The sequence below is a fragment of the Falco punctatus genome (assembly GCF_963210335.1).
Source record: "Falco punctatus genome assembly, chromosome: 14".
Classification (NCBI taxonomy): Eukaryota; Metazoa; Chordata; class Aves; order Falconiformes; family Falconidae; genus Falco; species Falco punctatus.
The window spans coordinates 22,145,774-22,162,354 of record NC_137594.1 but is presented as its reverse complement, the minus strand read 5'-3'; the positions used below and the strand labels follow the sequence as shown (position 1 = coordinate 22,162,354).

The following is a 16,581-nucleotide window of genomic DNA, read 5'->3' as shown; positions in this document are numbered from 1 at the left end:
AGGGAAGGGCAGCTTCAGCACAGGAAAAGACTTCCGCTCCTGTTATGCTGCTTTGCTAAACCTCCCCTCTGATCCCTGGGGAAAGGGACAATTTGGCAGCTGGAAGACTATTGTGTGCCTCTGGCTACAAGTAGCTGCTACAGGCTTGGTTGAGAGCTAAAGCCAGTTGTTTAACTACACAGCGAACAAAGCTGTGCCAAGACAGACAGGTTAAGACCAATTTGTCGCTGCTGGAAAAATGCCTTCAAGTAAGAAGAGAAAGAAAAACCCATTTCCACGTACTAAAAGTGAACAGCATGAGTTTTTGTCATAGGTAGAGCCACAGACCCCATGGAGTGCAGGCAGATCCTGTCCATGGAAGGAAACCTTACTATTTTTCCTCTCTCCAGACTGCTGCTGTTCACATCTGTGCTATCCCTTAAAAAAAAAAGTGAGACTCCAAACAAAGCCAAATGCAGAGGCAAATTCTACCATCTCGGTTCCTAAAGAAATTCTTTGGCACTTTCCAAAGCACTAACACGTGCAAGTTAAAGGATCCATCAAAAGAGGAAGAAGCTAGAAGCAGACTTAGTCAAACGTTTAATAACTTTCCAAGAGTGAGTATTACATCCATATTTAGAGTATATATAAAATAAAAGATGGAAAATAAGGAAACAAAAAAGAAAACCTCTCTGTGCAACACAAGACTGGGTACCAGGCCACTTGCAGTGTTTAGGCTCAACACTTTACGAACAGCTAGGAAAACTCTGATTCTGTGCAACTCACACACCAACAACGTAGTCCCAGACCTGTTACATGGTTCATTGTGTCCCGTCCAGAAAAAGGATCCCAGATGAATCAAAGTTACCCTAGGCAAGGTGAGCTGATCTAAAACTTGGTCTCAGCAGGGCCTTCTCTTCCACCTGACCCAAAACATTTCTTGCATCTCTTCCCAACGCGGAGTTATTGCTGGACAGAGCAGGGAGAAGAAAGGACACACTTATTAGACTCGGCAGCACCAAGACAACTGTACTGGCAGGGCTCCAAGCGTTCCCCAGACACCCCCGGGAGGCTGCTACAGCCCGGAAGGCAGGGACAGGCTCCCCAGAGGTATTGCCTACTGTCAACACTGCCTTCCACCTCCCACTAGGATCAGCACCCAACACCCTCCCTCAGCTCCTTGAAATCTTGCCCAGGAATCTTCTCTGCTAAGAGCAGCATCCGCACTGGGCCAGGCTGGCCCTGGCAAAGAAAGTGCCTCCTTACAAGCCTCCAGACTGCTGCCAATATGCCAGGGACTCCTCTCCCATCACCATTAAGAGCAGACCTTGGCACATCCTCCAGCTGGGCAGCCACAACCTCGCCCGTGCCCTTCCCACCGCACAGCACCACCACCTGCACTGGGCAGGGAAGAGATCAGAGGGCAGTACATTTGGGCTAGAGGGACACAAATAGCATCTCCCCTGCAAGACAAGGGTGGAGCTGCCACTAGCTCTGAAGAGCAAGGGCGCTGTGCTGAGTCATGGGTGAAAGCTCCAGAGAGATGCTGGGAGCCTGCCACCCTGTCCAGAGTCCTTCAACACCAACAGGGAGGACGTGGGGAGCAGGTGCACAGCTCACCCTGCTCCTAGATGGGAATGACAACTTCCACATGTTGCAGCAGGAAAGCCACCCAGCAAGGCACCCCTACCAGACTGCTCACCCTGACAACACTGAGGTGCTCCCTGGCTGACAGCCAAAGCTGGCCAGAGCTCTGCTGCTAGAAGACACTCTCCACTGTGAAGGCAGCAGGAGGAGGAAGAGGATGGCTGGCCTGGCCCAGCGGCTGCTCCCACCCTCCTCGCCCACAGCTAGCTCACCTTGGCCTTGTTCTGGACAGGCAGGTAGAGTTTGAACTCAGCTGGGAGCTCATCCTCAGAGTAGAGCCGGTCAGAGAAGTACACCCGTCGGATGCGACAGTTGGCATGGATCTGAGAGTCAAAACAAAGAGTCAGTTCACCTTCCCTATGCTCTTTCCACATCCAGCTTTGCTGTCGTGCAGCAGCATGGATTCCTTGGCTCAGCAGCTGGAGAAAAGACCTCACTGCTTCTCTCTGAATCTGGCAGGGCATGAGAAGAAAGTGGCCTGTCCCCTCTGCTTCCATTAGATGCTCTCTCCAGTGATGCAACCTGGCTCAAGAGATTTGGCCAAGCTCTGGCATCTCTGCAAACTGGCATCTGCCTTAGTTGCTGAGAAGGTTCCTTTGCTGTGAACCCACCTCCGCTTCTCCACTGGTATCAGCAACTGCCACAACACTCAGCCTCAGCTTGCCGCATTTTCAACACTCCCTCTGAGGGGCCTCCCTGAGGTCAGGAATGAGACTGTCCGGTCTGAGCTGCCTCCACTATCAGCTGGCAGCAAAGAAGTCGCCCCAGTCCTCCTCACGGCTATGTGGGAAGGCCGACATTTCCCAGTTGACTGTCTGTACCTCTCAGGGCAACCCCACTAGGAGCTGCAGCAGCCCCACCATACGAAGGCATGCTCCGCACACAGGCATTCCTCAAAATAATGCTGGGCACAGTGAACACGAATCCCTAGCACGTGGAACAAGCTTCACAACTTCAGCAGAAAGAAACGCTGCGTGAGCCCTGGCCCAAGGCACTCAGTGAAGGCAGGGTCACTCCACCCGCACTAGGAAACAAGCCTGACTGGAGATAGGGACCCTAACACCCTGGGTCCTTACCAGCAAGGCTCCTACTTGGCCAGCTGCTGTCTGGCATGCCTGAACAGCAAGGCAGCACACAGCTAATTCCCAGCAGCCCTCCACCCAGCAGGATGCACGGCATGCCACAGGGAACGTCAGGTGGGCAGCAACTCTTACCCTAACTGACAGCCAGCAAGAGAAACAAGATAGAAATGGGCTCCTTCGTCCCAGTCCAGTCCAGTGAAGTGAAGGACACCAAGACTGCCTCAGTCAGGCCTTTGCTCCCCTCCCACAGTGCTCTGCAAAGAGCAGGACTGGCAGAGGAACCAGCCCGGGCTAAATCCAGATTCCCAATCTACAGCAAGGCTGTCCCAGCCAGCAGGAAGGCTACCAACCATCGGTTTCTGTGGGCAGGACATGCCTCCCTCTCACCTGAACTCTCAGGGTCTCGATGTAATTTGTCCCGTAAGCTCGGCGCGTGAAGTCCGACAGGTTGAACTGGATTTGGTTCCAGCCATCATCCAGCCGCATGGGCATGGTACAGATGAAGGGCTTCACCCGAGTTGTGCTCTGGTAGTTACTTGCCCGGAAACGCCGGCGTATGTTCTTATCATCCAGCACCTGGGGCAAGGAAGGCAGGGTGCTGACCCCAGGCATTAGGGGGCTCCAGCTCCCCAGGACAGCAGCTGCTCTAGACTCAGGTTCTACCATCTCTGAGAGAGGGCTCTCCTAGTCCCATCCCTCCAGTTCACAGCAGAAGTATCTTTAACACAGGAAACAGACACATTTTCAGGAATAGCAACAATGTGCTTGTGACCTGACTGATGCCCCCATAGCAGAAGAGCTGACACATCACACGGCCAAGAAAGCAAAACTGTTTTGGGGAAAGCCCCAGCCTAAGACTGCAGGCTCCCTGGCTCCTTCTCCTCACTGGCCCTGGTGGGGCCTCCTTCGCTGCATAAGTGCTCCTCACCTGCACTTCAAAAGTGAAGTATTTCTTCAGGTTCTTGACGATCATCACTAGGAAATGTAGTTTGATGCCCAGGGTCTTCTTGGGGTCAGCAGGGCACGTGATGTATGTGGTACTGAGCGGGACAAAAAACACATTAGCGTCTCACATAGCACAAAGTGCACAGCCTGAGTCCCAAGTCTCTCCCTTGACCTAATGCAGTCTTGCAGGACAGGCAGAAAAAGACAGCTGTGACTGCAAGATCCTAGCAACAACCAGGGCCTCCTGTAACAGGAGGGACAGTTTCAGAGGTAGCTGCAGGGGGAACAAGATAAAAGGGCCACAGAATGCATTTCAAATGTCACTTTTCTCACACAGGGCATGAAACACCTTCCTGGACAGCTTCACCTCCCCCATTTCAAGGTCATGTCAGCACTGTTTCTTAAGACAACCTCTTCCTACCCTTGACTGAACAGGTAGGGCCCTCCAGAGCACAGCAGAGGTCACGAACCCTAAAAGCACATGTCACGCCTGGCAAGTTCTGTATCAACACATGTTGGGAGGAAGCAAAGCCTTGGCTCAGCCTGCCTGCAGGAGAGGAGTCTCTGTGGCCCTTACAAGGAGCTCCCTGCTCTGAAACACCCCTGGAGAAGCCTTGGAGACTGGGAACCCACTCATGGAGCTGCCATCTCTCTTCCTGGGCGATGGAGACAAGGTTGCCAAGTGAAGCACCTTAAGCAACTCCCCTCATAAATCTCCCTTTGATCTTCCTGCTGTTGCGAGAACAGCAGAGCAGGCCAGGCCTAAGACAATAAAAGGTGCAGGAGGCAGTGCTGCTTTCTTAGTAATCAGCAGCACTGACTAGGGACCAGCTATCGTATACACCTTTCTTTGCCCACATGATGGAAAAATAAGGGGACTAATTTTTTATACTTTAGCCTCAGCAAGGATTACAGAGCGCCCTACAAGCGCTTCCAGGGAAAGGCACAGTACAGTGCCAGAGAGGGGTATCAGTGATCTGACCCCAGATCACGTTCTTCAATTTACTGACAAAGAGATTGCAGTAGAGTCTAGAGGAGACATCTGCTGGGCACCAACACCTTTCACGCTGCTCCAGGGCCAAGCCCCCAGAGCACACTAGGGCAGAAGAACATGCCTTCTCCTACCTGACATTAGTTCCTTCGATCTCCAGCACCAGCGACTGAATGTCATTGTCAGTGATTCGCTTGATATGGCCATTGCGCACCTGGAAGAAAAGTGGGGCACACAGCACAGATGTTACTTGAGAGGCACCCACAGCTCTACTGAGGGGGCAGGCGGGGGAAGATCCCAGGAGGGCACATCTATGTTCACTTGGCTCCCATTGTCCTGGACATTGCTGTTCCCAAGGCTTTGATCACTGCCCCAGTGTGCCAGGACTCCAAAACAAGAATTCGTGACCCAGCATGCTGCATGGAAACCGAGCGCAAGACTTTGACCTATCAAAACACACTACAGCAAACACAATCACTCGAGCCTCACGTTAGAGGTCCAACCAACCATACAAGTGTCAGAGCAAGACCAGCCTAGCGTGGGATAAGGGGCAGAAACAAGTATGAGCTATACAGGGCCAAGCAAAAGATGCCACCAGCCAGCCACTGGTCACCAAGGGGTCTTAGTCTCTACTGCTGGATATGCCTGACTGCCTCTGTGGAAGAGCAGGACCAGATGACAGCTTGGTTAAAATTCTTCATAATTACACCACATGCAAGCACAGAGCCAGCGTCTCCTCTGCTGAGGGTCACAGGGATTTGGCTACTCCGATGCAGTCAGCTCCCCACGGAGCTCAGGGCCAGAACCAGAAGCCAACACCATTCATTTTTCTCTAGAAGCAATATGGCTGAATCCCAGGGTCTGAAGATTTATTTTTTTTTTAATGAAGCAGCTCACTTCCCAACAAATTTATCTCCATTTAAGACACTTTTGCTAATTAACCCCTCTGCTCTTCCCCAATGCTAGATCAGCAGATTGCAACGCTCCTTCCAGCTCCACGAATTAACTTCTTTGGCATGGTGCACTTTCTCCTCAGCACAGGCCAGCAAGTCTCACAGCCAGCGGTGGATCCGGAACAGGCACGAGGCCTTTTTGCCACCTCCCTCCTCCAAGAAGGGAGAGGAGGGGCAAAACAAGAGGCAAAAGCAGGAGCTACCTGGCTCTGCTGTAGCACTCGGTACACACAGATTGGACGAGTGAGCAGCATGGCCTGCCTGTATTGGAGATGTGGAGATTTGGGGCACCACAGACAAGGATGCTGTGCGACAGAACTAACAAGTCAGAAGGGCTGCAAGAGAGGACCTGAAGACTGGTCAGTATGTCTCCATGCATCGCTGGGGGGACCGTAGTGGCAGGATGCTGCAGAAATAAACAGATGACTCTGACCAACAAAGCGCTGGAAGGCAAACACGTCTCCAAACCAGACACGCAGTGCTGGAAGGCAGAAGACAGCACAGCCCAGCAGTTACCGGCTCTAGGCAGATGAGAGTGAAGGAGGAACCTCTGCCTGCAGGTACGGTGGGACAGTCACCGTCCTCTTCCCAAGGCCCGGACACTTCAGTCCTGCCAGAGTCCTCTGGAACAGGATACTGGTGGCCAGGACAGATTGGGCTTGGCTGGGTTTGCTGCCAAGGCCTACCCAGAGCCTACCCACAGCCCCTGAGGGAGAAGGCAGAGAAGGGAACGACTGTATCCTACTGCTCAGAGGGAGGTTTACAAATGCTCACAACAAGGAAAGGCTTCCAGCACCCCATTTCTATCGACACCTTTTTCAAATGAAGAAGCCTCTAGTTCACACTGTCTCCATCAGCACAAGCAGTACACATCCTACTAGGGCTGAACAAAATACGGTTTTCCCCATGTCAGAAAAGCTTCCCCAAGAAGCTGAAAACAAATAAATCACTGTCTGCTGGTACTTTTTGCAAAGATAAGAGTCTATGTTAGGACAGCTGTGAATGCAGTAGCCAGGGCATTCACCTAGGACGTGGGAGAACATCAGATCCCTTGTTTCCAGTTCCGACCAAAACAACAGGTGCGTTTCATGCAGCCCTGAAGAGGGCAGCAATCACTTACCGCAAAGTTTTGGTTGCTTTCCCAACTTCCAGAAACCCCAACCATAACCCTCTCCTCTAGTGATGCCGGAGCTGGACCATTCCTGGGATGTCTGCGTTTGGACAGATCAGTATTTTCCAAGAAATAAACCCAGGGGGAAAACCCCTTACCGTTTCTGGACTTTGACTCATACCATGAAGGTGCTGCCCAAGCCAGCTGCCAGCCTGGCTCTCTGCGGCTGGCCTGGCAGGTTCTTGCACCAAGTCAGAGAGGCTTTGTTAGCAACTTAGCAGCCAGCTCCCGACTTGCAGCAGGCCATCAGCACCCAGACCATCAGTGGCACTTCCCCACACTAAGTTCACTCAGTCTTCACACTGCCCAACGTGTGAGTCAGCAGCATCAGCAGGATTTTCTGAAGGTGCTGAGCAAGTGAGATGACACCCATGCGTGGTGGAGTAAAGACCCAAGGGACTCCTCAGCTCCAAGGCAGCAAGATGCCGCCCTTCGCCTTCCAGTGCTGCGAACACACCAAGGGCGTCAGATCAGAAATGCCAAAGCTATTACAAACCCACTGCCCCAACTCCTTTTAAATGGAAAAGCCAGGTGAAAGAGCGAGCCGTGCTGATATCCACAGGCAAAGAAGTCAGAAACCCCACTCTGGTTGCACACCTTTGTGAGCAGGGCAATCCTTGCAACAGGCTCGCCCAAGCTGGCCACGCTTCCTCAGGACAGACCTCTAAGCAAGGAAGAGCACCCACACACAGGGCTGCTGCTGCTGCCAGAGGAGCTCAGCCACACGCAAGTCCTGCAGCAAGCGATGGAAACAGCCTGCACACCCAGCTCCTGATCTTGGCAACAGCAGTGGCAATTTTTTGTCAGTCTTTTCGGGCCAGTCCGGCAACAACTGCACCCAAATGGACCACCGCTTATGTCCACCACGCAAGCAGAGCTCCTGCTGGCTACCCCACGTGCAGCATGATCGCAGCAGTATCACCCTGCCAGGACGATTCACACTGGGAAGTCTCCAGTCCAACCTCCACCTCTAAGCAGGGTCAGCCCACATTACTCATGGCTTTATCCAGCCTGGAGGCATGCTGCACCCCTTTGTCTAAGGGTCTTTAACGTATCCCATCCTCACACCATCCAAATAAGCTGCCAATCCTTTTCTAAAGTCATGAATACTTGTGCAAAAGCCCGAAAGTAGGCACACGCACACGGCCAGGCTATTCAAGGCAACCCACTTCTTGCAGAGTTGCACGGGGCCCCCACTGATGGGAAACAGGACAGTTCTGTGTTGCCTGTCACAAATGCTCACACAAACCCACTGCGGTCAAACACTACTGCTGCCCGCTGAGCTGCCTCAAAGGCTTTCATTCCTGCTGAAACCACAAGAAATTCAGCTTAGCTTCAAGCACAAGCAAATGAATACACGTTGCAACCTCCGAGAGGAACGCCTACTCTCAGAGAGCGTAACAAGCGTTGTGCAGAAACACCTTCAGGTAGCAACACAACCACGGGTGGTTTGTGGAGGGGAGGAAGCAGCAGGTCCCAACGCCTCCAGACTTCCTGATACGGGCTCCCTGAGGCAAGGTGCCTGGGGGAGGGCAGACGACCCTCAACAGAACCACTCTAGAAACCACAGAGAAGAAAAACAAACAGATGAAAAACTCATGACTTCCTGGACACCCTAAAAGCCACCGTGCTGCCTACCTTCAAATACCTTTAGCTAGTCTGTCTAAAAAATAGGTCACCCACGAGAAAAGACCCCCATCTCAGTTACGCCCAGCCACCACGGCAGAGCTGCCTTATGCGTCGAAGGGTCACGTTGTTTTCTGCTGCTTATTTCCAGTGTCCAACGGTTTTTGTAGCCTCTTGCTGAGCTCCGCCGGCGGCTCTTCTGCTCGGCAAGAGAGAAGACACCTGTATAATAACATGTCTTCCTCAAAAAAAAACCCCAAACAAATCCGGGGGGGTCCCGGTAACCCGGTGCGGGCGGCTCAGGCCCCGGCGGCCTGCCCAGAGCATCCCCGCGGTGCCGTCCGCGGCCTGGCCTCGCCTCACCTCGCCTCACCTCACCTCACCTCACCTCACCTCACGCCCCGCGCAGCCCCAGGAGGCGCCGCCTCACCTTTTTGTCCCAGATCTGGAGCGGCTTGCTGCCGATGCTGTACAGGATCGAGAGGAACCCGCTCTGGAAGGTGTTCTTGAACATGGCGGCGCCGCGGCGGTGCAGTCCGGTGCAGTCCAGTCCAGTCCGGGCCGGTCCAGTCCGGGCCGGGCCGGCCCGAGCGCCGCTGTCCCGCGGCCGCGCTGCGCAAGGCCACGGCGGTGCTACGCGCGGTCCCGCAGATCCCTCCGCGCCAACCTGCGCTTCCGGGTCGCGGCGCCGCCGTCACCAGGGAAGTACTTTCCGCGGCCCGCGGCCGCCGCTGCTGTGGGGCGACGCGGCAGGGCGGGCCGGCGCAGCCCCGGGCAGGCGCTGGCGGGGCACGGCCCCCAGCGCGGAGCGGCGGCGGGCGCGGCCCTGCCTGGGGCTGGGGGCGCCCCGGTTCTGCGTCCCGCGCCCGGCGGCGGCGCTCGGTGCTCACAGCGCGGGCTGCAGGGTCGGGCCTGGGGCCGGGGGGGTCCCCGTCGGAGCCGGCCTCCGGGGCGGCCTGGCGGCAGGGGCTGTGGGGCGGCCGGGGCCGGCAGGGAAGGCCTGAGCGCGGCAGGACTCCGGCCTGGCAGGGCCGTGCCCGGCTGCTGAGCCCCGGGCCCCAGGCCGCCCCGCAGGCCGCGCCGGGCGGGAGCAGCGCGCCTCGGTGAAGCCGTGGCTGTGCAAGGCCGCGCCGTAGTGAATGCGCTGGCGGTACCGCATCTACTGAACGTTTGGAGCTTAGGTGGGCACGTTTTTAAAACCTCCCAGTTCTCCCCCTGCGATTCACAACGACCAGACACCAGGGAACACTGTGGGTTGCTGTTTCCGATGCCGAGCTTTGCTCACAGAGTGTTTTTCAGCCTGGGCTCTGCTGCTTTCTCCCAGACCTTCCATTCCTCTGCTGGTTTTACAAGACTGCAGTGTCCGGACAGCGTTTGCTCCACTCTTTGCTGCTTCCTTCAGCCCCAGTCTTGCTCCCATGTTCCCCAGCTTCATTTGCCCCAGCAGGTAACACCGTCCATCCCCCTCCAGGTGCTGCTCAGAGCAGCCTGTGTGCGGCCGCAGGTACACGTGCCTGTCGGAAATCTTGCGTGACTATCGATGCCAGTGGTTCCATTAAAATGAGAGTGATAAATGCTCACGGGTCAGCCCCATGTCTGTGGACGTGCATTTTTGGGTAGTGCTACCGTGAGGTGTGAGCACCAGAAATCAGCTCCTGTCACTCCCAAGCTGTTTCCTGACTCAGGTCTTCAAAGATGTGGCCAGGCCCTTTCCTGTACCTCTGTGGCCAAGGGAAAGGCCAGCGCCTTTGATGGCAGGGGAAGTGAAGGGTGTTTCGGTCACACAGTGGCAGTGGGTACATCCCACCCTCAACCAAGCCATTTCCCAGCCACCTGATGCCACCCTGGCTGGAGCTGGCTGCAGCCATGTGCTTGGAGCTCTCTGTTACTGCATGTGCTGGTGTAGCACAAAGAGGGACACGCTGGTGCTGGAGGAAACCGCTGGGATGTCTGGAAAGCCCAGAGGAGCCTCCTGTGCATCAGCCAGTGCAGGAGGCTGTCCCAGTACTGTGTCATGCCTGCTGTCACAGTGGCATTTCATCAGACAGCATTTCAGGCCAGAACTGCTCCATCTCCATGTGGAAATGGGCCAGATTCTGAACTCACTGATACCAGAGATACCTGTCATGAGACAGACTGGCCATGGTAGGAGGAAGGGGCAGGAAAGCTCTCAAACACAGCAACGTTGTCATTGTGGTACCTTTAGCTTCTCCTTGATGCTCTAAGCCAGCCGGGGATACCAGTGCTGTTCAAGGGTCTTCCCCATGGGAGACAGGCAGCAGCTCCAGCCGTCTGGCTTGTTTGAGCAGGAAGGTGCTGATCCGTGCCCATGGGGGGAATCTGGATTTTTGGATTAGTGGAAAGAGGAATCTTTGCCCTCCTGGAGAAGCACCAGCCCCTGGGCCCAGGAGTACCACATAAGCACAGAGGGACTGCAGTGCACAGTGCTGGGAGGTGGGCAAGACTCTGCAGGGGCTCAGAGAGAGCTGTGTCAGACCCAGCCCCTGCCAATGTCTGTGGGGGTACCCAGCTCAGCCCATGCAGTACCGAAACTCAAGCATGAATTTATTTGCTCGAGCAAATAAAGGTACCCAAGGAGTGAACCTCTGGAAAAAACTTTCCCAAAAGCAAAAAACCAAAGCAGCTTTCAACAAATGTGAGAAACAGATGACACGGTGTGGCTGCACACACTCTCCCTCCCTGCCCTCCACCAGCTGCCACTGTTCAAGACAAAATGGTGCCTGTGCCTTTTGCCAATACCAGTTGGCAAAACGCTTTGCAATCAGGATTCACAAAACTCCTTGCACATGAGCACACAGGTGTGCACAGTCCTGTCCCTGCTGTGTCTGCTGCCTGGCTGCCAAGGGACCATTTATTTGTCCAGGACGTGAGTCAAACCCAGCACATTTCAGAAGCAGCCCTTACTTGAGCAGGGGTAGAAGTGGCAGTGCACACTGTACAACCCCAAGTTTTCATGCTGTTTACTTACGCCTTTTAAATTGTTCCTGCTTTCAGCCTCCAATAGAAAGCTTTATCTGTCAGAGTATGTTCGCCTTTGTGCTCTGAGATCACTGTGTCAGTGATAACCCTTGTCTCTTACTGCATGACTGCAAAGAAACGTGCTATTTTTTTCCTTTTGTGAGCTGGGATAAGATGCAGTACCTTGACGATATAAGGCATGGGGGGCTGAGGTACAGCTTTACTGGTGTGAAAATGCTTTTCAGGCCTTGCATGGCTGAAGAGGCTTAACGGAACAGTCTGGGCTAAAAATCCCATTTTTAAACTGAAATATATTACATTTCTTCCTGCTGTAATATACCCGTAGCATCTATTTTCAAAGTATAGACACTAAACAACATTAAAAATACTATCCTGCATGAGCTTTACGGTCCTTCAGTTTAACTCCAGGCTCCTGTGTAGCTCTTGTTGCTAATGAATGCCCCAATCCAAATCCTGCTGACAACCACAATGTTGCCTGCCGGTTGTGCTTGTCTCTCCCTTGGGCTACGAACGCTCTGACTGTACTAACCATGCATTCCCTTGCAGCACCCGGCTTAGCAGCACTTTCTCCTTTGTTTACAGTGCCTCACACAAACAAGTGGAGCACACAAAAAGCAAGGCATTATTTAGAAATGATTGGCTATATTTAGTCAGTGGGTTACAGTATACTTCATATGGCACAATTAAATAACTTGTTCCCTTAATCAGATGGCAAGAGACAACTGGGATAAATATCCAGCTGCCATTCCTGAACAGCCTGCTCATTCACATGCTCTCCACTTACCATTTTAATGGCATGTTTTGCTGCAAGTGATGCACGTAGAAATATGCTGCGGTTTGAAATTGTCGCTATTTCTCAATGACTTTTAACAAAAAATAATAGCTGTTGACTCTCCTCCCTCCCCAGGCATGGCTGGGCTAAAGGAGAGGGCAGAAAGAGAGAAGCCTAATGAGATGTTAACACGTGTTGGTAGCCAAGGCTGGCATTTGGGAAGGGGCCTCTGGGAGATGTATTTTGATGAGATTCACGCACTGACGTTACCCACCTGGAAGATGTTGGTATGTTATATCAACCCCGTTCCCAATTCCCAGGGTGTAGAGGGATTGGATTTTGAGGAGCAGGTGGAGGAAAAGGCCCATCCTAAGAGAATAATCTGGTCCGAGAAGTGAACAGAGGGTGCCCGCTCCAGAAATAACTGTCCACTAAAGCACTTCCTGCCCTTCAGAGTTCCCAGCAATCCGATGCCTTCCGAGGAACAGGATATTCGGGAAGCTCCTGGAATGCCGCTCCTCTGAAGTTTCACATTGCTGGGTGCCGTTGCTACAGAATAACACAACAGCTCTCTCCGGTATCACTGAGCCTGTGCTTGCCTTATTGCACACAGCCCAGGATCATGGCTTGGGACATCCTAACCTGGAGCATCACTCTCTTGGCTTAAGCCATTGCTGGAGAGCTGGTGCCTGGGGCTGGCTGCATGGTCCAGTGGGCCGGCTGGAAGGGCAGTGCCTGGACCAGTAAAACCAGAACTGGATTCAGTCAGTACCTCTGTGAGCCAAAAGCCTTCACTGCATGACAAAAAGAACAAAGCAATGACTTTGTGTCATTGAGCGTGTGGTCCTGGGATTTATCCAGATGACTCCAGCCATCTTTCCCAGCCTGGATTTTCCTACAGGAGCAGGACTGGATGAAGGGCAGCTATAATAAGGAAACCAAAAAGGGAATTAGGCAGGAGATCCATAGCCACCACATACAAGAGGAGGCAAGGCATGCGACTGGCTTTGGATGCTGAGGGAACTCAGACAAAGGACCTCATGCTGGCTGAACACTGAGCAGCACAAGAGGAGGAAGCTGGGCTGCTGCTGAGCAAGACAGAAAAGCAGAGGGATGTAAATATCAGTGAGTGCAGGAGGCAGTGCTAGCATGTGCTGGAGCTCTTTGGCAGAGAAAGTTGAGGAAGGAGGACCTGCTGCCTCGGTGGGATCACTGTGCAGTGGATGTCATGGTGCGGCAATGGGTGAGAATGAACAAAACCTTTCTGACCCTGGACAAACTGGACACAAAAAATGGGCAGGTAAAGAGTTGATTTTTGACAAGCAACAGTTAAAAAGAGTCATTGAGAGCATCCTTTAGAGACTAGCTGATGACCTGGAGAGGACCTGGGCTGCAGCAGGTGGGAATGGGGGACATGACTCAACCGTGTTAGGAGAGCGATGGATGAGGTAGCAACAGCACTTGGATGTGCCACCATGCTGCAGGGACCTCACTTCAGTGTATGCTCATAGCGCTGCTTCCGCCCAGCGCACAGGGCCCTCAGGTGGACTCTGCCATGGGTTCCTCCCTGCAGGGACAGGCTCTCACTGCTGGCCAGAGCTATACCAGCTAAAAAGAGTCGTGCTGAATCTAAGCACCACATCAGCACGGTCCTGAATACAACAGGGCTGTCGTTACACCATGCCTCAGCAACGGACCAAGCCCTGCCTCAGTGCCAGTAGCTTCAGCTTACCTGATGTACACGTCCCTAGCTGGCCTCACATCATCACATCTCCAGGTGTGGCACATGAAGACAGCGTGGGCAAATTTCCACTTGCAGGCTTTGTGTAAGGACTTGCTCCTGCATTTCCACTTCAGCCACTGCCCAGGGCTGGGCAAGAGCAGCACCTTTGTGGTTCTGTGCCAGCAGGAGCTCGCAGCTCACCTTACCTGAGCTCCCCTCCCTGAGAACTAGCCACGGGTCTGGCTTTCCCAGTCAAGAGCCTCGTCTCAGAGGTACCCTTAGCCTGGGCAGCTTCAGTATAGGGGAAAACGGTGCAGGGATAAACACACGAGCAGTGAAGGAATGGGACAATGGAAGAGAAATGACTGCGTACAGTCATACAGAGTCCAGCTGCAGGTTTTTAGACCAGAGTTTCAAGTGGTTACTTAACATCTAAGACCAGAGCACAGCTTGGACAACCACAGCATTGCAGCCAGGCTCCCCTGAGAACTGCTGGTGAAGTACCACATCTGTAGGGGAACTCCTGCAATGTAGAGGCCTACAGGCAAGAGTTCCATGCTCAGGGCTTTGCAGTGATGGTGCTGGGAAGGAGAAAAGTCTCAGTCCATGAAAACAGAAATTATGGGAGCTCCTGCAGTGCAGAGACAGAGCTGTGCCCAAACCCCATGGGCTGGGAGAAGCAGGTACCAGTATTAGCGCCCAGGCCACCACCCAGGCAGGCACCTCCAGAAGAGTGTAGGGACCTAAAGAGGGACACCCCAAAGGTGGCAGGTGGCTCCTTTGCCTCTGCCCAGTGATTTTGTACAACCAGCTCCTCCTGCTCTCCTTGCCCCACCTGTCCCAGCAGGGCACAGGGAATGGCTCACACTGCCAGCGTTCTCCAGTGTGGCCGGTCCTGCCCCACAGCTCCCTCCCCACTGAATACTCCTCTTCGACTGCTTCTTTTAAAACTTTTATTCAACAATATAGAGTTCTTTCAATTATCATATAGAACTGTCCATCGTGATACTACACCCCTGTGCCCTGGCAGAGTGAGGCGCAAGCTGGCCAGCCATGGTCTGTCAGAGGTTGTGGGGGAACAGCCAGGATGGAGGAAGGAAAAACTAACCAACTGCTTTGCACACCCTTCACATTTCCATGCTTTCTGGGTCAGGAAGAGCTCAACAAGGAACCAAAGGCAGAAGAACCTTTAACACTTGGAGGGAAGGGCTGCAGTCACAAAGAGGCGAGTGCCATCCAGCCAGGCGTGCTGCCCCGCTGCCAGCCCTGCCTGCGCCGCACAGTCTGCCCGCCGTCACTCTACACGCGCCGGTAGGATGTTTGATTTGGTTCGCATTCTGCTTATGGAAAATTGGGAGCAACAGCATCGGACCTGAGGAGAGATGGGAGGAGGGAAGTGAGCATTACAGGGCACTGCCAGCTTGACGCAGCGCTCCTCCGGCAGCAGGTGACAAGGAGACAGATGAGCATGTCACCCCACGTCCTGCCGCCCTGCTCCCAGCCAGCCCAGCTGCCCTGCGTGCCCCTCCGGACACGGGGACAGCAGGGGATTCTCAGCCTGCTTTGGAAGGCTGGCAGCCTGAGAGGGGAAGGCAGAGCCAAGCAAGGAGACAGAGTCCAACAAACCAGCACTTTGATGTGCAGCCATACACAAACTTGGACTTTTTTCTCCCTAACCTCCAGTGTTAAGTCTCCCTCCGCTGCTGCAAACATCTCCACCAAAGGCTTCTGTTGTGCCATAGCACACTTGCAACAGGCACAGACAAGCTGGAGAAGTTGCTTACCGCATCCCTCAACGGCTGCTGTGGTTCTGGTTTTGAGCCTTTCCTCTTATAAGGCACTCAGCCAAACTTGTGCTCCACCTCTGCTAGGGAGCTGGGGCCAGGCCAGCCGAAAGGCCAGGATGTGCACCAGGACTCTCCCAACTTTCTCCAGGAGAAAGCATATGAAGATGCACATTCTCCAGTCTCCTTTACTTCCTAAGGACAAGACACCACAGTCTCCTCCAGCTCCTGGGGCTGTCCCTACGGGCAGGATGCCGCTTTGCTAAGGTCCGAGGAAAGCAGGGCTGCCTGTTCCCAGTGCTGGAGGGGCCGATGGCTGCAGGAACTGGCCCGAGCTGCAGCCAAGCATCCCCCCCCCCCCCCCCCCCCCCCGGGATCAGGAGACTCCACGCCCTCCTTGCTTCCAGGCTACACTTGCTCAGCTGCCACATTTCCCTCTGGGATGAATCTGGCACAGCTTATCCTACCCTAGAACTGGGGTAGGGATGCAGAGAGATACACGGCAGGTTGTTCCAGCCCTTCTGGTTACCGCAGCCAGGGAAAGCCATTTACCCATTTCACTCACTGGGAAAAGCATCCCTCTTCCTCTGCTTAAGGGTACCAGGAAAGAATTTCTGACTCAGGCTTACAGAACTGATACTTCCCAAAGCACCACCCTAAAACTCCACCATCAGGTTTGGCCACTGTCAAGCACTCGTATAGAATGATCAACATTTTTCACCTACCCAAATTCCCACACTGAACCCACTGTTCTTCCCCACGCCTCTTGTGCCTTGGCTCTCTGGAAGTTGGGAATGGCAACACAAAGGAGCTGGAAAATGGGTGAGTTTCCCCATAGCAACTTGGACAGGCCACAAGAAACATCCACTCCTTCCTCAACTTAACAGAGCAATTAAATACATGTTTAA

General features: G+C 53.8%; 2 protein-coding genes across 4 annotated transcripts in view; both read right to left on the bottom strand.

The window, feature by feature from the left end:
* Positions 1-566: 566 nt before the first annotated feature.
* Positions 567-16,581, bottom strand: part of CSNK2A2 (casein kinase 2 alpha 2) — a 42,415-nt gene continuing 26,400 nt past the window's right edge. For all 3 annotated transcript variants that reach the window (XM_080411014.1, XM_080411016.1, XM_080411017.1), the window contains 3 exons: positions 8,825-15,261; positions 1,839-1,949; positions 567-948 (listed from right to left, as the gene is read on the bottom strand). The gene's annotated coding sequence lies outside the window, so the exon portion shown is untranslated. The remainder of the gene's footprint in view (positions 949-1,838; positions 1,950-8,824; positions 15,262-16,581) is intronic.
* On the bottom strand, positions 1,830-8,958 carry LOC308073181 (cilia- and flagella-associated protein 20; the record flags this gene model as incomplete). The annotated part of the gene is made up of 5 exons (XM_080411089.1): positions 8,825-8,958; positions 4,779-4,858; positions 3,637-3,748; positions 3,096-3,284; positions 1,830-1,949 (listed from the first exon to the last, which is right to left on the bottom strand). The coding sequence occupies exons 1-5, from the start codon at positions 8,906-8,908 to the stop codon at positions 1,830-1,832; spliced, it is 585 nt and encodes a 194-aa protein (XP_080267215.1). The 5' UTR covers positions 8,909-8,958.